At 41.9% G+C, this 22,430-nt stretch overlaps 1 protein-coding gene across 1 annotated transcript in view; it reads left to right on the forward strand.

Annotated features, from left to right (window-relative positions):
* The window catches only part of iqsec3a (IQ motif and Sec7 domain ArfGEF 3a), a 74,230-nt gene that overhangs the window by 33,262 nt on the left and 18,538 nt on the right, over positions 1-22,430 (forward strand). The window contains exons 3-6 of the mRNA XM_030778115.1: positions 3,048-3,423; positions 11,248-12,464; positions 18,128-18,289; positions 22,026-22,148. Of these exons, the coding sequence (XP_030633975.1) occupies positions 3,048-3,423; positions 11,248-12,464; positions 18,128-18,289; positions 22,026-22,148 (1,878 nt within the window). The remainder of the gene's footprint in view (positions 1-3,047; positions 3,424-11,247; positions 12,465-18,127; positions 18,290-22,025; positions 22,149-22,430) is intronic.

A 22,430-nucleotide genomic window follows, 5' to 3' on the forward strand; every position in this document is an offset into this window, starting at 1 on the left:
CTGAAATAGCATCAAAATGCTAATGCACAGGAGAGGCTGCACGCTTTGTGGAGGGGGAAGGAGACATGAGAGGAGAAGGGGAGAGGAGGAAAGAGGAGGGGAGAGAAGAGATGTGGGAGAGAGGGCGAATGTGAGTGTCAGACTGCTGCTTAGATCTGTCCTTCACCATCAATTCATTCTGATGCTGTGGCCAAAGGCTCCTAGTCTCTGAGTCTTCGTAATAGAGAGAGAGAGAGAGAGAGAGAGAGAGCGCTGGGAACATGGCAAAGAGAGGGACAGCCAGCAAAAGAGTGAAAATGATGATTGGAAGAATGGAGAGAAGGAGAGGAAAAAAGAGCACAGAGAATGAGAAAAAGAAGGAAAACAAAAGATATAAAGGGCAATAGAAGTGGGAGTTATGCTTTATGGCATATATTAATATGAATGACTTAGTCAGAAGGCCAAGTTAGTACAGTGGAGAAGCCTCTGAATTTACACTTAAACCCTTACACACTGAATTAGGCACCATGCACCACCCCCCAACACACACACACACACACACACACACTCAAAGGAAGCCACACTTTGTTGGTGTTCCTGTTTGTTTCTATGTGTGCTCTTCTATGTTCCTGCATGGCACCAGTGTATCTTGGCGTGCTTCCTTCTATGTGCTCATGCTCTTGACCTGTTTGTACTGTCCATACAGGCCCCTGTGGCCCTGCCCACTGTTCAATGTCTGTAGCAGTCATATGCTCTCTCTCTCCCCCTCCCCTTAGTTCTGTGTCTTTTCAATGTATCCTTTTCTGAAGAAGATGAAACACCTTTTTGCATTTCATGTGTTCTGAGGCACAAAAACCCCCCAAAAGATTTCAGCTTTGGTATTTGGCACTCAAACTTCTCATTCAAAATTTGTTCAGATAGAGGAACGAACAGAAAACGAACCCTTGGAATAAAAGCATAAAAAAAGATGCGTCTCCGGCAGCGGAACTGTGCGTCTTTCCCAGGTTCTATTTATACCCAAAAATACTAAAGCACCTGCTGTGCTCCGCAGAGGGAAGACTTTATTTCACCATTCATTATTTAAAGCCACTCCACTCCACAGGAGGCTCTAGCCAGAACATCCCGCACTTATGCCTTCTTGTGCTTTCTATAACCACTCCAAGCTCAATGGTGTAGCCTGCAGGTATAAAAATAAAGCAGTGCACGTACATGTATGATGAGACAGTCTGCACCAGTACTTGGCACTGTCAAAATCACTACTTTGTTCGTACATAAATTATGACTAGAGAAGTGAGAGTATTATATCCCAGCGCAGACACCTTATGACACATCGTACTCAGTTTTTACACTAATACAGCAACTTTCTCCTCTCTCTGTTTCAGATTACTGTGCGTTTTTTAAGGAGTGCATTTTTTTAATAAGAAGGAATCAGTCATTTTTCTTGAGGGGGCTGAACTGATGATCCAGTGTGGAAATTCAGTAACATATGGCTGCTTTCACTGGGGTTCATATTACACTGCAAAAACTTTTTACTCCTTAGAGAGAACAACTCTCTGTTTTGCCAAACTCCTGCACCTACAGGCTCTAATGCACTGATTTTGCGCTCACTGACTCCTATCTTATTGCATCGGGTGATCCATAGAAAAAAAAAACCAAACAAACAGATTTTTATCTCTTCTTGTCTCATCCCTCGAGCAGTGTTTGAATCTGCTGGTAAATGTGAAAACATTTCCAACCACATTGTAATTTAATGGCTTCAGTGCAAATTCCCATACCTTCTTCCTGCATACTTAATACTATTTTATTTTTTAAATGCTTCCCTAAATATGGTTGGTATGGTGTTGTGTGGTGTTATTGATCACACACATTCTCCCCTTTGTGTGTCTCCTGACACATTAAACCGAATTTAAAATTCATCTTGTGTCTTTGAGCACTGTGGAAAAAGTTACCCACTGAATTTTCCAGTACCAACAGAGGAAGACAAAAAGATATTGGGCTTCCACAGTCCACAACTCTCATCCATTAAACCAAGAGGAAATCATTTCATAGAACCAGATGCTAAAGATAAGACAATTCAATCTCTGCAAGATGCCTCGAACCATCTGTTTTCACGATGAGCTTGAAACTCAGTTTTCAAAAATAACTCAGTAAACATCAAATACGCAGTTGCCTTTTCAACACCATTTGCTGTCTGACTTATACATCAAATTTCTGAGATGGAATTGATAATTGAATTCCTGTGTCATAGAGGCATTCATGATATCCCTTAAAAGGACTTATTATATGCATGTGCTATCCTAGATCTGCTTGTGACCTGTCGGTACACTCAAGCACTCACAGATTAATCTGGAGTGAAAAAAGCTGCTCTTCGAGATGGGGAAGAAAGAGAAGGAGAGAGAGAGAGGGGGGGGGGGTCTGGAGGTGGTAAGAAAGTGTGAGTAGAAGTGGAATGGAAAAGATGAGTATGGGATTAAGAAATAAGAGGGTGAGACAGGACAAAGGGAGAGGGAACAAATGGGTGGACTGAGGCAAAAAGAGGGAGACATAACAAGAGTCCCTAAGTATCGTACTAACATGGGAAAGGCACTAAAACAAAAGTTGTACTGTCCTGTTATCCATGTCCCTCTTGACACCGTGGAGACACTAACACAACCGCAACACCGTAGTCACTTTAGTTTGTCAGAATGACAATGAGGTCATGGCAAGTCACAGCACAGTCCCTGTCGTTCCTTGTGTGCATCTACAACTAGCACGAGTACAGATGCATGACTGAGTCCTGTATTTCTGTGTGTCACACATTTGGTGTCACGAGCTGTTGTGTGTCCTACCTTCTGCTCTGTCTGCTGTTGGGTAAATCTAATTGCACTATGGGCGAGGTCCAGCAGTGAGAAAGAGACTGCCTCTTTCCCAGCTCTCTTTGCCCCTCATCTGAATGAAGGAGTGCTAGAGAGGAAGAGGGGGAGGGAGGCAGAAAAAAGATGTTGACCCCACCCTGGTCCACTCTACAGAAGAGGTGAAGGGTCACCAGGATGCAGGCTGACTCTGCATTTTCTCCTCCTTTTCTGCAGTGAAGAGGCCTCCCCTCCAGCAGTCTCACCTGAGGTGGCGGTTACTTCGCTGCCAGAGGTTGCAGGGGAGGTGCAGGATGGAGAGAGTGCTAAGCCTGCTGACGGAGGTGGAGGGGATGGCGGAGGAGTGCAGGAAGAGGTCGCAGTAGTGGAGGAGAAGACGGAGGGTGAGAATGAGACAGAGGAAGAGAAGCAGCTGGAGCAACAGCAACCACAGCAGGAGGAGAAAGAGGAGCAGGAGGAGGCCAGGGGGGGCACTGGTAGAAGGCCCAGCCTACACCACACAGCCTCACCCATGAGGGTCCAAAGGAACGGTACCTGTGCTCACTCTGCCGCATCTGACTACGAGCTCTCGCTCGACCTCAAAAACAAGCAGGTAGGGTGTAAGGCATTGTGGGATCTCTACTTTGTGTCTGGGTCGGGGAGGGTGTGGGGGTATTTCTTGCTCAGATGTGTATGTGCAAACCTGGGAAGAAATGGTGTAGCTATTTATGGATGAGTCTGTGTGTGTGTTTGTGGTTGTTTATGGTTGTTTATCGTGGTGGAGTGGGAGTTATGTTGATCGCAAAATGGTTTATAATTTGACTACAAGCTGTGTTGAAGAGTCTGGTTGTCTGGTTTCCGTCTTCATGGGTTTGGTCAATGTTATCATTGTTGTCAATCATAATAATCATAACCACCAACATTACCATCTATTGCTAACCCACATTATTTTCATCACTCCCGTAGGGGTTGTTTGTAGAGACAGAAGAACAGTGTTAACTCTGTGTCCCTCTTTAAAGCAATTGAGCGTTGAACCATTTAGAGTCGTTGTTTCTTTCTCTGCAGTCTGGTCTCACCTCTGTCTCTCAGTGAACCTGCTTACTGTGAGGCAGCTGGAGAAGTGACACTGTTTTTGTCACACAAAACAATTAGGATTTTTCTCCGCTTTTCTAAGTACTGCGTATAGTCATCATATTGAACTCTCCTCCAAAGTCTGTTGGATCTTAGGAAAACACTTAAATAAAAGAAAGACAAATGGAGAGAGAGAGAGAGAGAGAGAGAGAGAGAGAGGGAAAAAGAGAGAGAGAAAAGTCTTGACAGGTTGTCATGGTAACAGAGAGAGGTACACAGCTTCTTTGCCCTCTTTTGGGTGTTCATATTCTCATTTGACATAATCCATTCCTACAGTTTTATTCCGTTCTACTGTAGAAGTTAATTTCAGTTCAGCTGAAAGATTAGGAAATGGAATCATTCATATACATTTTTCTGTCTCCTGTGTGTATGTTTGCGTGTGTGTGTCTGTGTATATGTGTGTGCGTGTGTATGCAAAGGACCAGATTTACTGTGTGGCTTTCGGGAAGAAATTTTTCTTCCATTTTCCATTTTTTTTATAAGCATAAGACACTGATATACGATTTAAACAACTTTTCAAAATATTTCAAATAAGCAATTTGCAGTAATAGGAAATAAATCTCTTGTTTTTCCTGCTTTTACAGAATATCACCTTTGTTTAGTTAACATAAATACTTAACATATTTGTCAGACCAATGTACTGCATTGCAACATTAATGCATAAATGTTGTTACCAAAATGTCCTGTCAGTATTCATGTGGAAAAACCAGTGCAGAACTGTAGGAGATGAGGTAATTGCATCCTTGTGTCTTAATACGTTTGTAACCCAACAGGCTGATCACCTACAGCAAAACAGACCAGACTCTGATGATTGCACCGCTACTGTGACACAATGTTTCTCTCTTGTCTGTACTCTACACTCAACAGAAGTGAGAAATACTGTATACTACTGTACAGCAAATACTCTATACTACTGTACTATAAAAAAGAGCTCTAAAGAGTAGATTTAGTCATTTTTAAGTCAGCAAGAAAGAAAGAAAGAAAGAAAGAAAGACAAATGCTGTCATAGGTACACACTGATCTGGTTGTCACTTTTCTGATTTAATGGTCAAATGTCAGACACTATTTAAAGTCTTTGCATGCTCTGTGTGTGTGTGTGTGTGTGTAGCTGTGGGGACATCACCGTGATTGAGTGAGAATAGGAGAGTGAGTGAGTGGGTGAGAGAGTGCATGTGTCCACTGCTCTCTGTAATTGATCTTCTGTCTGTGGAGAAGTGCATCTGAGTGAGGGGCATTTCCTGAGGCACTGGTAGAGGTGCTAAACTGGAGAGATGTGTGGATTAAAGCCAGAGCAATCAGAAGGAGAACACACAGATTAACACAGTCATTATTTCAGTACAGTTGAGTGCAAAGACGCTCACAGTGTGGACACAGACACATCCACCCACTCACAGTGAGACCTGCTTCTTTCAACTGCTTTTCAAGTTGGAAGGAGTGACTAATGCCAAAGTGCTACTGGTGAAGTATATTTTTCACTTGTCACACATTTTTAGTTCCATATTGTATGATGTTTGGTAGATATGTTCTGCAGACAGAATTCAAAGAAGCCTGAAAATAATGTTAGTAATAAACATTGCTATATGAAACACTAATGTAGTGAACATACATGGAATACATCTCATTTCTCTGAGATGTGATTGAGAGCCACCACAGCTCTGTTCTCTTTTCAGCTCTATTTCTGTTTCAGCTGTTTCTGTTTATTGGATTTCAAAGCTAGTTTTAAAGGCAGACATAAGTGGACTAAGTAGCAATGGTAAATGTTGAGGTTTATGTGTTTGCTGGATGAGTTATTGACTGATGTTTAACAGATACCCAATTCTAGCCATAAGTGTCTTTAAATGAGACTTGTATTTGTACTACTACACATTAGTCAGATAAATCATTATCAGGCTTGGTCTTAATCCTTATCTTTAAAATCTCATTTGGAGATTTGCTCTTTTTCACATTAATTAGCTTTTTTTTTTTTTTTTTTTTTGAGCACTGCAGAACCTCATTCAAGAGCTGGAATGCTGGCCTGAGCCTGTAAATCAAATGTCTCTGTGACATTCCTCTGACACTGTGCATCATTTACAGTGTTAAATGTATCCGTGGCAACACCCTGTGATAATCACTCCCAGAAAACCCCAGCCTAAAAAGAAGTGCATTTATGTGAAATAGACCCTACATTTCATAAGCATCATTATGGAAATAGAGACAGAGTAATCTGTATCCATGTCCAAACTCAGAGCATACTCTCACAGGCAAAAAGAAAAAGTCTGGGAAGTTAAATGTTTACTTGCATGTCTCTGAACTGCTGATGTTTTAGAATTGTGGATTAACAAATTTGATGACTGGGTTGACTCCGCTGCTGAGAGCTGTGAAAATAGATCTTATCCCATACTTTTTTTTATCCTCACTACAGAGTTCTTTGACATTTTTGTGGTTCTGAGATTGAATTTTTGAAAGGCAGGTCGATAGAGTCCTGTCAAGCTCATTTGATTTTCTTTCTGCAGATTTGTGGCTGGTGCGTCTTCTGTTCTCTATTGCTAAGGATATAGGCTACTGCAGGCTTTTATTTGCTCACATTTTACACATTACTTATTTTGTACAATGAATGTTAACAACAGTTCAGAAACTGTGGTGATCACCAACAAATTAATGGCTAACGAATCTGCCAACAGAGGTTATTCAGTGCACTCAAAAATGTAAAATTCTCACGGTGAAAAGCTGAAAGGAGTCGGTCCCTTAGAAGTTATTTTGGAGATCTGTGTATATCTCAAAACTTCTGTCATTATTTGTTCCTTTGTATGATAAACAGTGTTGGGGGTAACGAGCTACAAAGTAATGTATTACTGTAATTACATTACTTTCTTCTATAACGAAGTAAAGTAAAGCTTTACAGTTCAAATTTCAGTAATCACTTTACAGTTACTGGATTATTAAAATCCTGTCCTGCGTTACATTTGCCTTTTCAAAAGATTTTTTTGTTGTACTGAATATTTAAATGTAGTTTATAAAACGGATCCGGTCCTGGGAGTTAATTGGTCATCCAGCGATGTTAAAATACACGATTATAGAAGCAGCTATGATGCAGCACACAGCTGCTCACCTTAACTGTGTATCTATAATATGACTACCCACTGTCACTAAGGAGAGATTGGCTTCTTCACAGTAGCTCCCGTTAAATTGGACAAGACCGACAACTGGTTAGTTAGCTAGCTAGCAAGGTCTGCTACATTTCGGACAACCCAAAAATAGGGTGTAGCCAACCAGGACAATAATATGGAGAGCTGTATTGTTACGTTTAATCACAAAATACAGATCACGCACCTGTCGGCTGATGACGATTCCAAAATTCCTTACTAGCTAAGAAACAACTGGTAGTTAGCCATTGAAGCTAAATGACAACGTCCTGAGTTGTGTTCACCTTAGTTATGCTTAGATGGCTACGCACATGGTAAATTGGGAAATTTGTAGTTCTAGAGAGTAACTCAAAAGTAAACTAATGAGTAGTGTAATTACTTTTCAAAAGGAGTAACGAGTAAAGTAATCCCTTTACAATTTAAAGAAGTAATTGGTAATTTATAACTAATTACTTTTTTTGAGTAACTACCCCAACACTGATGTTAAATCGCACTGAACTACAACACTGGGATTAACAGTTTTTTCATCCACCTTGTGCATCATCTGCGACCATCTGCCAACAAAGCCAACTGTGTTTGAGTGTATTAGAGCATCTGGTGATATGATTTTTGGGACTCACGACATGCAACCAATAAAACTCTGTATTCTGCCAGCTCTCCAAATACATGTATTCATGTATTCTTTTATGTGATTACCTGTTTATGCTAATCAAGACCTGTGAGAACTCTCAGAGTCACCACCAATTGGCCAGTCCAACAGTCATGAATACATAATTATACATGCATCACTGATATATGAGTCAATTCCAAATGAAAGACTAATGCCAAACAGCAGAACTGGGCACATGGACTGTTGCCAGGGGAAACTAAGGAATGCACTGATCATTTCTTGGGACAAATGTATTGAATTGTTAATGTTAGTTTACATTGGTTTCCCATCCAGGACACAGGTGTACAAAATGGCCAGCTGGAAAATTAATATCAGAGATATGCAGAGAAGGATTTAAAAGACCAGATGAAGAACAAATATAATAAACCCATAAATTCTCTAGGAGTGGAGTCTGCCCTGCATGACTGTATGACTTTAGATCCATTTACTACATAAGCCAGACAATCTCTTTTTTAAAATCATACAGTCATGCAGGTCATGAAATTTCATTTCATGACCTGCATGACTGTATGACTTTAGATCTATTCACTACATAAGCCAGACAATCCCTTTTTTCCAGAGACTGTTGATCTGACAGTCTGACAGAATCATAAATGCAGCAGCACCAAAAAACAACAGTTCTGTCATTAGTCTATTAATCCCTCCATACTGAAATCTGACATAAAGACTTAAGTTCCTGAGTCTGACTCTGACCTCTGATCTTTGGCCCTAGTGTTTGACTCTTTGACCCCTCTACTGCTCAAGTATTGGTAGTAACTACTGATGCTGAGTTCATGCCCAGTGGACGTGAGATCATCTTGTTTTGGATGTTTGTGATGAGCTGTCCTGTGTTGGGATGATGGTGCGTAGCTTGCCGGTCAGATGGAGCACTGATCTGGCTGTCAGGCTCTATTTGCCAGGCTGAGCGGAACAGAGCCATGTCATCACTGTTGCTCCCCTTCAACACCCCCACCACCCTTCTCCACCCCAAACCCAAGTCCCAGGCACTGCTGGTCTCTGCTAGGGTTTAGTGAAGTGATCAAAAACAGAACTGACAGCTGGCTAATGGGTGGATTCACAGCAAGACTGCACCCGTTACCATGGTCCATATCATTGTCCTTCTTTCTCTATTTCTCTCTCCTTTCTCCTGCTTTCATTTAGTTTGTCTATTTTCCCTTCCTCCCTCCTCTATATCTCCCTGACCCTGCTTCTGAATACAAGATTTCCCTTTGTCTTCCACTCGTTACTATTCACTTCTGCTCCTCCTCAATCATTCCCCTTGCCTGTCTTTTGTTCCTATTTTTAAGTGTTTTTGTTGTTTATTCCATTTTCATGGCAGGCCCATGAGTGCAAATTAAATAGTAGTGAATGTCACAGAAGCGTGTACAGACTAAACAATGAAGTGACCTGTTTAATTCACAATCAACTCCTTCAACCTGTAAAACAAATCATCAGAGCTGCTTTACTTAATCAGACTCCTCTCTCAGACACCATTGTGAATCCAAGACATCCTATCTGGTCTCATATCTTATTTTGCATAATGGCCTCAGGTACAGGCTACCTCACTGTAATATTGCATTTTCTTAATACTGCTACTCCTTCTTTTGAAGGCTCCTACTTATTTTGCAGCGGCTTCTAAAAACCTTGTCATTTTTGTCAATTTCCGTTCTTTTCGGGTGAAGATGATACTTATTCAAGTCAGGATGTCTGGTCACCATAAAGGGAACGTCACAGTCCCAGAATGATTCAGTTTCTGAAAAGAGACCCACCATAGCTCAAAGCACAGAATGATTCAAAAACCCTTAATTATTCTTGGGACATAGTCATCCTCTCTCATTAAGTCTGAAAAGAAATGTAAATTGAGTAGATAAGATGGCTTCTCAGTATTGTTTTATTTCTCTCAGGGTCTTTTTAAATTACGACAGGACAATTGCTTGGGACTGGATCAAACCACAACCTCCTACTTATCACAAATGACAAAACTGCTGGGCATTTAGAGGCTATTTGAGCTCAGCCACGTCAGGGTTCAGGGCTGTGTACATTTCTGGGTGTGCATTTGGAGGTGAAAGTTATATCCTGATCTCTTGTGGTCTTAAACGCTATTTAAACCATTCAATCACGATGCATAGCAAATCAGTGTTGGCTCATAAGCATGAGTGTAAATTTAACACAACTTGTAAACGTTTCAGTTTTTTTTTTGGTAACATTTGGTCTTTCCTTGACTTATGTTACCAACTGATAGTAACTACACCTTCCTGAGATTTGTTTGAAAACTGTGGAGCTTGTTAATGGACCATAAGACTGTGCAAACATCAAATTGTTGCAAGCATTGAATCTCTGAATAACTTGTTCTTTTTGTTCCCCTATTGGCCTTCATATTTGTAAACAAATAAACAGATGAATATCATCATTGCTAAGATGCCTCTAATAACATAATGGTCTCAAGAGCTGTCCTACTGGAGAAGGTGACCATGCTAGTCATTGCTTAAAATAACATAAAGCCTCTGAACAAATCAGCAGGATATCTTTTTCCATTTTCAGTCACATCTTGTATAAGACACTGATAGTTGTATAGTTACCCCCTAACAGTGAGGGTGGTTGTGTCTCCCTGTCTGTGCCAGTGATAGTTTGAAGCCTATCATTTCTGGATTGATGACTGTGAAGAGTTTCATTTATTTTTTGAGCCACGGCCAAATGACAGCCATCTCTACATTGTCTTCATTTTGAGGGGATAGAATGGTTGTGGAAATGGAGGAGGGGGTGTAATTTTACAAGGTAGACTCATGGTTTGTTAGATGTGCAACAAATTTGAGGAAGACTGTAGTGGTGGGTGATAGTTTTGTATCCGTGAGGAAAATAGCAAAGGCTATCTAAACACCAGTCTCGAGTGAAGTGCTGTTAAGAGACATGCCTGATTGTCCCCATCTCTCTATACTCCCCAGTAAAAAATAAATCTTTAATTTACCTTTCCTCTGTATTGCTCCTCTCTTCTCTCTCTCTCTTTCTCTCTCTCTCTCTTGCCCTCCATGGTTATGGAGCTTTTTGAAAAATAGCAAAAAAGATCATTTCTATCTAACGGTTTTAGTCAAAACTAAATTCCTTCCTTGCCTTTAAGTCCTCCATGGGTACGTGTTTCAAGTGATTTTTATTCTGTTCTGAATATACATTCTCCTGTTTCTTACGCATGATATTTTTCAATGACTCCTTTCATTCTCCACTGTAGCCTTAGAGCAGTCGGTTTTACAACCTTGGAGGCCTTTGTTTATCTTTTAAATTTTTTTAGATTTATTTTTTAATATCACCATCTCAACATCAGTTTATTTTCAGTGTATTTGGAAGGGGCTGTTTCCTTTGCTGTGGAATTGAGATTACCGTTTATTCACTCTGTTTAGCTCATCATGATATGCATAGTATTGTTGCTGATTTAATTTCATTCTTGCTGCATTTTTCTACTTGACAGACGCAGTTTTGCATAGATACATTTCTAATGTTACCTCTGACCTGTTTCCTCTCTTCTCTGTCTATTTCCTGGTAGATCGAAATGTTAGAGCACAAGTATGGGGGCCACCTCATCTCACGCCGCGCCGCCTGCAAGATCCAAACGGCTTTCCGCCAGTATCAGCTCAGCAAAAATTTTGAGAAGATCCGCAACTCACTCCTCGAGAGCCGCTTGCCTCGTCGCATCTCCCTGCGCAAAGTGCGTGTGCAGAACGCCGAAGGCTTCTCCGCCGAGCGGGCACTGGCAGAAGGCTGCAGCCTGGCAGGCATTCCTTTGGTTCGGTCCCCATCACTACCAGCCACCGTGGGCGGCACCCTCACAGACCTGGAGGACTCCTTCACAGAACAGGTACAGTCGCTGGCTAAGTCAATTGACGACGCTCTGAGTAACTGGAGCCTAAAGACCATGTGCTCACTGCAGGAGGGTGGCACCTATCAGTTTAGCTCTGAGGCCTTCAGTGCTGCAGGGGGCAGCACTGGGATGCCTGGGTCAGGTGGGGAGGGGGGCTCCGATGACCCTACGGCACTTCAGAGTGGATCAGGTCAGGTGGACAACCCTGAGAACATACCACGGAATGCCAGCAAGTTGATGATGGCATTTCGAGATGTAACAGTGCAAATAGACAGCCAGAACTTCCGTATGTCCTCCTCTGTTATGGAGTCCTCCACCTCTGTCTCCCTTGGCAACTGTGTTCAACAGGCATGTGCAGTGAGTGAAAAGCCCAAACAGCCCCCAGTGGACGAATCTGCAAAAGAGGAACAACCACCAGCACCCCCCGAAGAGGAGCCAACTTCTCCTCCAGAGCTAGATGAAGGAGAAGTCCCAGATGGGGACTTCCCAGCGCCCCCGCCCAGCGAGATGCTTGGGGAGGAGGCAGAGCAGCCCTCTCTTGCTCTGGGGAAGGAGGAGGCTTCAGCTCCAGGCCAAGAACTTGGGAGCTCAGGAGAGGTGGCAGAGGCCAACCGCTCCCCACTGTCTTCAGAGACCCCAGCCACTCCTGCTGTGGAGGTGCTGGAGGCGAAATGCAGTGAATCTGAGATAGCAGACAACAGCTCGGAGCAGATGAGTAGCAGCAGCACGTCCACATCAGCACGCTCAGCCTCAGAAGCCTCCTCCAAAGAGGCCCTGCAGGCCATGATTCTCAGCCTGCCACGCTACCACTGTGAGAACCCAACCAGCTGCAAGTCACCCACCCTCTCTACCGATGTCATGCGCAAACGTCTCTATCGGATCGGCCTCAACCTCTTCAACATGTGAGTACACTCACAGGTCTCTACCTCATTTACTCATCACTCTCCAAATCCTCCACCTTGAGAGACACTGATTGTTATCATTGTGCAATTCACAACACAGTACTCCTCAAAAGTGATGATAGTCAAAGTGATGATGATACTTCAGAGTAATCCTTGAATTGATAATGATATGGAAATATTGCAGAAATATTCAAGAGACTTTTCTGCAATGGGTTTTTGGTTTTATTTAGGTTTTTTGTATTCTCTCTCTCTCTCGCTCTCTCTCTCTCTCTCTCTGTTTTTCTCTCTCCTTCTCTCCAGCTGTGTTTAGCCCCCTCCCCTCCGCAGTTGCCTGTCACCTTGAGTTTGTCTGAGCAGCTAAAAATAGTCCCTCTTTCATCTGTGTATGGCTCTCTTACATCCTTATGGTCCATATCCACATTAGTGAAGATTAACAAGGGAAGCCAGTCTCAATACAATGATCCTTTGATTAAAATGGCACTGATGTGGACATTAAAAAAGGATAGTCATTAAACTCTAATCACTTTACAGCACACTGCAGAAATGGGGAGAAATGGTTTTATTGTCATTATTAGAGAGAGAGAGCGCAAGAATTCGAAATGATGATGAGGAAAGTAGAAAAGATCAGTAGTTTCTTGTTGAAGCATAGAAATATGCCTTTAATACATCCTCATGAGTGAATGGAGTACAAATATCAGGGCTTCTACCTTCTTTTCTCTCTACTTTTCATCCCCTCTTTATCTCTGTGGGAACCCCCTTTATGAATCTTGGAGCATTAATCACTCCCTACACCTAAAATATCCACTGCATTTTGGAGGATAAAAAAAACAGAACAGCAAGAAATTTTGTGGATCTCAGCTCTTTTTCTGTCAGTCTTTGTTTGTTTCCTGGAAGGGTATACTGCTTGTGCAGGGTTTACAGACTGTTTTAAAGAGCCGATAAGGATTCAGTGTTCAGTTTGCTTCAAGCTGCCTTTTATGCATGTGTGTACACATTTTAAATAGATTCATCCATGACATTTATTCATTTATGCATTTATGGGACACTCAGACATAATGATATCTTGTGGTTTCTATAGATTCCACAGTATTATATGAGCAGACAGTGTATGACATACAAACATTAATTTTAAGGATTAGAAAACTCCATGTAAGCTCTTTATAACATATAGTATTGGACAGTGTAGGGTTCATATGCTTTTTTCTTATAAGGGTTCCACACCTCAAACGAAGATCAAATTTAAAGAATTGCAAAGCTCTTTAGCTGTTAAACTCTTTGTCCATTAGTGTTTAATAGTGTTTAGCATAATTGCTGTATTGCTGGTTTTAGTTTCACTGTCCATACCCTCAGTCCAGACACTTACTCTTAGTCGTCACTGTGATATGAAAGAACATGAGGAGCTGTGGGAGAAAGCTAATAAAATATCACAGTGCTTTCAAACTGTTTTTAACACTTTGATCCATGCTTTTACACTCTCTCTCTCTCACACACACACACTCTCACACTCACACTCACATTCTCACACACACACACACACCCGATCCACATAGAAAATCCATTTATACATTTTGAACATCCGGCCTTATTGCAGTGGATACACAGTTCTCCATTTAAGATTCCACTGCTTGTATTTTCCCCAGCTGTGGTGCTCTCTCCATTAAAATTCAATTCCCGCTTCACCATTCTCTGTGCTCAGCCGAGAGTGACTAAGCCAGGGCCCGATAAGCACTCTGAGGACAAACATTGCCCAGGTGCATGACGGGAAAGTTTGGACTGAGGCAGGGTGGGTGGCTAAATTCCTTTCATGTACAAAGACTTAGTTTAAAATTGTGCACTAAGTGCTTAGTAGACCGCTGGCCCATAGTGGCTGGCACATGCTACCTGCTTGGTTAAAAAAAAAACTTAGTGTTCATTCCAAAAGAGTTTCTGCTCTTTAATGGTAAATAATAATGGAGTAGACTGAATAATTCATCATTCTAGCTAAGGCATAAACCTCTTCTTATAGAGAATGCGCCATGATCCTTCTGAAACTTGGCACTGTGTTTGAAGCCACAGTGATTCAACCTGAGAAACATATAAGAATCATCTAAGCAGAGAGCTCTCATTAGCCATTCTCTTGGAAGTAAAGGTAGTAATTAAAAGTTCCCCTTGTGACTGTAGGAAGGCACATCAGGGGAATTTAGAACGAAAAAAAAAACTCCATGAGTTGCTTATTTGTTTGAAGCAGTGCTCTTTTCTTTTTTTCAATCCAGTCCCCTTGAGAGATGTGTACTACGTACTGTTACAGGGTCCAAAAATCTTGATGTTCCTGCTGTTTAATGAAGGATCTCTGTGCTGAAAATAATCATGTATGGAATAGACTGGGGTGCTGGAACTGGCTCCTGAAGGGGAAGCTGTGAGTCACTGGAGGCCTGAAGAATGATTGCCTCTTCTGCACAATGATCATATTGCATTTGACAGTGGAGCCCACTCTCCACATATTATGCTAGAGACAGATGGTTGTCTCCTCACTCTGTGCCTTTTCCTGTCTATCCTCCTGTTTTTCCCTCTCTTCTTTCCATAAACCCATAGCCTTCATATTGGGATAACAGGGGTATACTTCTTTAATGGAGACAATAGGCAAGGGATTGAGGGCATTGACAAGAATAGTGTAAATCAGCATGTGTGGACTGTGTGAGAGAACATCACTGCCAAGCTGAGTGGGCGCTGAAGTGTGATGGGTTTTTTCTTGTTTGTATTTTGCCATCCTTAATGCTTGGCCCATGCTAATATCATTAAGAGAGGGAATACTGAAGATGTTGCCCATATGGTTAAAATCAAATCGGTTCTCTCTAATGAAGCCTTGGTGAGTCACTGAGATGTCTGCTCTTCTGGAACCTACAACATTGCATTATTTTTAAACTGAAACATGACGTATAGGCAGTAGACGATTTGATATTTTTTAACAGGGGAGATGGCCCAATGGTCAGTGACACGACTCTATAGAGTATATAGGGGGATGGCAGGTTAACAAAGGGGATGCATTTTGGTCATTTTGCTGAGAAGGGGGATAGCATCCCCCCTCATCCCCCTGAGCTTGGCTTAGATACAGGGTAAGAGAAAAAAAGAGCAAGAGTGAGAAAGAAAGAAAAAGTTAGGCCTTATTAGTTCCACCAGTTCATTTTCACAGTTTAATACCTTCAGTAGGCCTCCTCTCCTGCATCTAAAGCAGCTGGATGTGCCTTGGGCTGAGACAGCACCCTGAAGGACAGAATGGGGATTTAAGTCGGGGGGGGGGGGGTCGCAGCATGCATTTACCTTGAGCAGGTAATTAAGGAAACAGAGAGAGTGTGTGAATATATATGTGTGTGTGTGTGTGTGTGTGTGTATGTTTGGGGAAGTAGGAATTGGAGCCAGCAGATTTAGAGGAGAGATGGAGGACGTATGGGAATGAGAGAGCAGAATGACTTCCATGACCCTAAATTGAGTTTTCACCCGGTATGTGAACGGAAAGGGAATGTTTGTGCTCCCCTGAGGAAAGACACTCAGCAAGAGAGAGAGAGAGAGTGTGTGTGTGTGTTTGTGTGTGTGTGTGTGTTTGTGTGTGTTTCTGTGTGTGTGTGTGCGTGCGTGCATATTCGTGTTGAAACTTGGCTCTGTATGTTTATGTTGTTTTGTATGAGAGAAAGCAAGCATTGGAGAGAGCTTGTGCAATAGAAATTGCTTTCACTCTCCCTCTCTTTCTGTCACTCTCCCTCTCTACTCCAACATTATTTATCATTAAAGACTTCTCTTAAAATACAATCTGTTGAGAAGAGAAGTCTCTTGCTTAACCATTTCTGCCTGAGAGAAGCTTTGCCCTTCTCAAGAGTCTTTGAAAAAATATTTGAATTCCCAGCATCCTTTTCTTCTTTCTGCTTGGTCTCATTCTTTGAGTAACAACACTGGAGCGGGGGTTCCCCGGGTGTCAAGTGGGCTTCACACCTGGGTAATCTCCTCTTGCTGCCTTACAGGTAAAAATGGATGTGCATGGACAACACACTGAATAAAAGATGAGGGTAATGACAGAGGTGGATGAGGGGAGAGATAGGTGTAGAGAAAGGGAAAGATGCACACGGATGAGCTTCACAGATATTACGTGACTAAACTGCTGAGAGAGGGGTTTAATTAACACAACAGATCAGCAAAACTAACTCAGACCTACTTTGGGGAGATCAACGGACTGTAAACTGTGTGTGTGTGTGTGTGTGTGTCCGTCCGTGTGTAGGAATAGAAGACTTGAGAAACGTTTCATTGGGCTAAATCTGCAAATCATCACTCAGCTCATTTTGCACCGTTATAGGTTCAAAAACACTGTAATTAAAATGACTCAACAGCTGGTGAGCTCTTCATGATGACCCTGCATTAAGAGACATATCTTTTAGATACAACAAAATATTTGGATTTTTTTGTAAATAGGTCACACTATTTGGATAAAACTCATTGTTCAAGAGAGTTAAAAGCAAAGTTAGAGGCAGTTTTGTATGAGTGATATGAAGCCTATTGTTGTCCATTCTGACTTATTTTAAAAGCTTGTCTTTGGGTAAACCGCAGTGATGAGGCTTGAAGGATGGCACGTCCAGCAGAAACTTGAGGGCTGTCCCACTGTGAAAATGAGTGGTGGGCATTGGCCCTTTGTTACTCTGCTGGTGGAGCCTGGGTCAGAGCAGTAAGACCTCTAACAGTAGCATTGTTGGGCCATAATGCACAGACATAGTTCAACTATAGTGAAGGTGTGTGTGTATGTGTTTGTGTGTGTGTTTGTGTGTGTGTGTGTGTGTGTGTGTGTGTGCGCGCCTGCGTGTTGGAATGGTCAGATATGTATGTAGAGGAGAGAAAAAGTATGGGAGACACTTATGAGGATCCATGTGTTCACTTAAAATATGTAACTGTAGGGATTTATTTGTTTAGTATAACACCTCTGCCCTCTCTCTCTGTCTCCCATAGACTTTCTCTCTAGCTCTCCAGCACTTAGCTGTTACGCACGTTTGTGCTATATAAGAGCTGTGGCATGAAATGGCATATAAGTGTAGACTGCAGCAGGCAGAGTTACACATTCTCTACATGTCTCATATCCCTGTGTACTGTGATCGCTTATCCAAAATCTTATATAGAGGAGAGAGAGAGAGAGAGAGAGAGAGAGATTTAGGGAGGTAAAACTTAAATCGATTATATTTTCTGGCACATTTAAATATAGTATGTGACTATAGGCTGATGTTGGAAAGCTTTCAATGCATCATCAGAGTATTTACAGAAAAACAGAGCTGCAAAACACTTCTCTTATTTTACTTCATCTCCTTTTGTGAGTTATGTTCACAAGCTCAACACTTTAACTTTAAGTAGATGATGTAAAATCATTGCTAAGGATTGTAATAATTACTTGATAAATTATGTACGGTGACTTTATTAAGGTCATTCAGCGAACTACAGACTCTACATTCAGGTGTTTTGTATGTAAAAACCCTGAATAAAGTGAATGGCTACTGCTGCTGTCCTTTTTATTTGTACTATACATGCCTGCATTTATCTCCATAGATCTTGTTCATTGTTAGAATTTGATCCAGCTAATGTTGTGATCACATATCCTGGGGTATCAAAATGTAATTCTGTATTGGTCCCTCTCTCCATGTCCCTTTCACTAACAGAAATCCAGACAAAGGCCTTCAGTTCCTCATCTCCCGAGGATTCATCCCGGACACACCCATAGGCGTGGCTCACTTCTTGCTGCAGAGGAAGGGGCTGAGCCGTCAGATGATTGGTGAATTTCTTGGAAACAGCAAGAAGCCCTTCAACAGAGATGTTCTAGAGTGAGTATCAACCTGCCCTTATGCCCTTAATGCATGTAAGACACTGGCATCCTCTGATAAATTCATTTTTCTTTTTGTTTTTTTCTTTCTTTGGCTTTGAGTTGCTGGAGCATCTTTTAATTAGGTCTCCTCCAGCAGCTGTGCTCCCTTGATTGAAAGAGCATCGTTCTGCAGTGAGGAATGCTGCACTGCTGAGACTACTCAATACAATAGTGGATTTAGTCAAATTAGAAAATCTGATTAGTTTGTGTTAGTCTGTGCATGTGTGTGTGTGTGTGTGTGTGTGTGTGTGTGTGTGCGCGCGTGTGTGTGCGCGTGTGTTGTGTGTGTGCTGTTCTTATTTACTGGATAGACATGGAGTTGGGTTTGGCTTGGGTTGAGAGTTGGGGGGAGGGGCCAGAGGGATAGTGAGGTGAAGAGGAAAAAGAGAGAGAGAGAGAGAGATCGCTCACAGACAGCACTTTATCGACTGAAAGTTTAAAATGTCAGACTCAGCTGATGGCTGGTTGATTGCTCTCAGCGTTGTGACCACAGTTCTGCTTGGCCTCTTCATCTCTTAGTTTAGAGATTAGATGGCTTGCCGTTTTGGAGAACACCAGTTTTCAACAGTCACTGTGTGTTTCATCAGGCACTCTGTAAGAGCCAGATTAGGCTGTAATAGAAAAACAGCTCAAAGTGTTTTTTTTCCCAGAGAAATAGTTGATGGTTTTTTCTTTTCATTCTTTTCTTTTATCAACTGAGTCTTTTAAAGACAGACCTCAGTGTTCTGAAAGAACATCTGAAACAGCAGGACAGATGGGCAGGATTTTCCTTTCAAGTTTCTCTCCTGAGAGAAAGAAAGAAAGGGAGAGAGAGAGAGAGGGTCTGTGTTGCCCCAAAAGAGAACCCAATGTTCTTATTAAAACTCATTAACACACACTTTCTTTCATGTCGTTGAATGCCACTGTTTCACGTTCTTTTTTCTTTCTCTCTGTCCTCTGATCACAGTTTTTTACAACCCCCTCAACATTTCAACATCACTGTTCCATGATAGTGATTCACTCCTTAAACAGGGGTACATATAGTGTAGTGTGTTGCTCACAGAGTCATCTGGATTACTCTACTGCCTACAATGATCATCGAATAAACAATCGCCTCTTATCCCATTCTGAAAGTTGTCTTCAACAGCCTAGAGCAATTTCAGTTAAGCCACTAATAATAGTTGTTTCTGCCAATTAAGGCATTAGTAATAAGATGAATTGAATGTGTGATTTTGGCAAAAATAAATTCCAGAATTGAAAAATAGCCCAGAGCTGCTAACGAAAATAACTCTCTTGAGTTTATGACAGAACTCTACTACTAGCTATTAGGTTCAGCTGATGGAGGTGTATTTAGTGAAATGTTCTGGGAGATGTGGATACACTGTTATGCTTTTTAGCTCTACTCTGTTAACTTATTTACATCATTGGGAGTGTGATATGGATTTTCACTGTTTCTTGTGCGAGTGGCTGTCTGCTCTTGGCTCTTATAAAAACCAGAAAGAGTGCAGACGTGGTCTAGCTGAGAGTTAGAGAAGTGGAAAGAGGGGCAGTGATGGTGAAATAATACGAGCATGAAGTCACTCATCTGTGTGGATGATATGGAGAAATTTACTGGGCTTATCTGTATCTGTGAGTGTGGGAGTCGATGTGTGTATATTTGTGTCTGACTGTGTGTGTGTGTGTGTGTGTGTACGCGTGTGTGCTCGTGTGTGTGTGTGTGTGTGTGTACGCACGTGTGCTCGTGTGTGTTTGTGTGTACGCGTGTGTGCTCGTGCGTGTATGTGTGTGTGTGCACATACACATATTTGTGTGTCTGTCAGACCCACTCTTGTTCACCAGAGAAATAAGGAGCTGTGTTGAGCTTGTCATTGCCTCGTCAGAACAAACACGGCTCCATCTGGACGGCTCTGTGTACCTGTACCGTGCCTCTCAGCATGTTCTAATCAGGACACGCCTGCACTGCACAGACACACTCATTCACATATGCATGTATCTGACACACATTCATTAAATAACCAATCGGTGTAGCATAGCTTTGGCCAATGCAGTGCCTGAGGTCATTATGGGAAATGAAGTGCTTTAGTGTTTCTTTACTCTGTGATAACTTGAAGAGAAGAAACAGGAGGGAGGAACAGAGGGAGAGAGAGGGAAGAGAGGAAGAGGGAGCTAGAAAGTGTGAGAAAGCAACAATGAATGACATATCAAGGAGGCAATGGGAGAAGATGAAAGAAAAGGTACTCGGAGGGGGGTGGGGGTGGGGGGGCATTGACAGTAAGGAAAGAATTAGAGAATCCAGAAACTGGTGAGCCACTGAGAGAGAGAGAGAGAGAGAGAGAGAGAGAGAGTGAGAGACAGAAAAAACAGTGTTTGGAACAAGATGAAAGAGAAGTTAGTAGTGTAACATGGTTTTGTAAATCTCAAAGGGTTTGCAAATTATCCACCCTTCAATGTCATAATTTTATAGCCATTCGGGTTTTTCAGGGGCTTCAACGGTTTCTTGTATAATCTAAACAATTGTGTACCAGTAGAACCACATTAACCATTATCCACTCACATACACTCACAAAAATGCATGTTGTTTGCCCCTAGCTGCCAACAGTTTGTAATTTTTTTAACTGTTATTAATTAATTATGTCATTTCAATTACCTGGGAATTGTAGTATGCTCCTTAATTTAACTGTTACTACATGATTTTGCATCTCTTAAATGAATGCTTGAACATGTGTGCATGTGTGCATGTGTTAATGTTTGTGTGCTTGTTCATGAGTGTCTTTCTGTGCCCGATTTGATTATGCCCTGTTTTTTACTCACATATGTTTGTTCAGAAAATATTCCATTGTTCTTTGGGTGACTCAGCCATGACAAATAACGTTTCTCATTTCACAATGACATTCAATTCACCAACTGTGCATTACACTGAGCCATCTGAACAGAGACTGGAGGGAAAAAGAAAACGCTCTGCTTTTCCCTATGATTTATTCTCCTGCACTCCTGGCTCTTTTTCTCACTCTAAACACCTGATTAACACAGAGAGCCAGAGTAAGAGTTTACACGTCCCCCAACTCTGCCTTATCAGATTACCTCCGAGTGCACTTTCTAATGAGGACACATCTTTTTATCAAGCCCTTATGGCTGCATGCATGACAATCTTATTCTGAAAGTATCTCTTTTTCTTCAAATATGTTACATCCAGATTTTTTTTTGGTCACACAGAACCACAAAACTGAAAAATATCAGTCCCCCTGTTCAACACCTGTTTGACATTTTATGGCACCTCCATGACCTGTAGCACTGGTTTCAATCAACTTATTTGTTTTGACCTTTTGACCAGTATCCATAGCTGTTTTTAATTACAGCTCACTTGAGTGTGGAGCGATACTTGGTATGGATAGCGTTGGATCCTGTCACTCTCCTGGCAGCTGTGAGGTTGATAACATGACTCGCTGTGCGTGGCTAATCCTTACCTGCTCTGTCAGAGCAGGTAGACTGAAGTATGGAAGTCCAGCTCTCCTGTTAATGAGGAATCTTCAGGTTCACCTCCCCTGAGCCACAACACCAAGCAAAGCTGTGTCCAATACGACAGAGATGGGATATGAATACTAACTAAAGAGTCTCCAGGAAATCTCTCTGTGTTTTAACTTTGTCTCTTAACTTTCTTTGTGCTCTCTCTCTCTCTCTCTCTCTCTCTCTCTCTCCCTAATCTCCCTCTCTTCAAGCTGTGTGGTGGATGAGATGGATTTTTCCGGAATGGAGCTGGATGAAGCTCTGAGGAAGTTTCAGGCCCATATCCGGGTTCAGGGAGAAGCTCAGAAAGTGGAACGGCTAATTGAGGCTTTCAGGTGAGGTTCGTTCAGCATATCATTCATGGGACTCACTGAAGTACCTCCTTACCAATCTGCCGAACCTTCAGCCCAATCTGCACAAATTAGCTAACACTTGGATAGACATGGTGACCTTGCCCATGTTGAAGAATTGTCAAGCATCACTGAAAAAGAAGGACACAGTGCTTCAATCAGGAACTTTGTTTCGCTCATATAAATAAAAAACACATAATTTCTTAAAATTACAAAGTATTACAGTGAAATCTAACAGCAGCTGAATTTGGACCCCAGTTTACAGCC

This window comes from Chanos chanos, chromosome 1 (assembly GCF_902362185.1).
Source record: "Chanos chanos chromosome 1, fChaCha1.1, whole genome shotgun sequence".
In the NCBI taxonomy this organism is placed as follows: domain Eukaryota; kingdom Metazoa; phylum Chordata; class Actinopteri; order Gonorynchiformes; family Chanidae; genus Chanos; species Chanos chanos.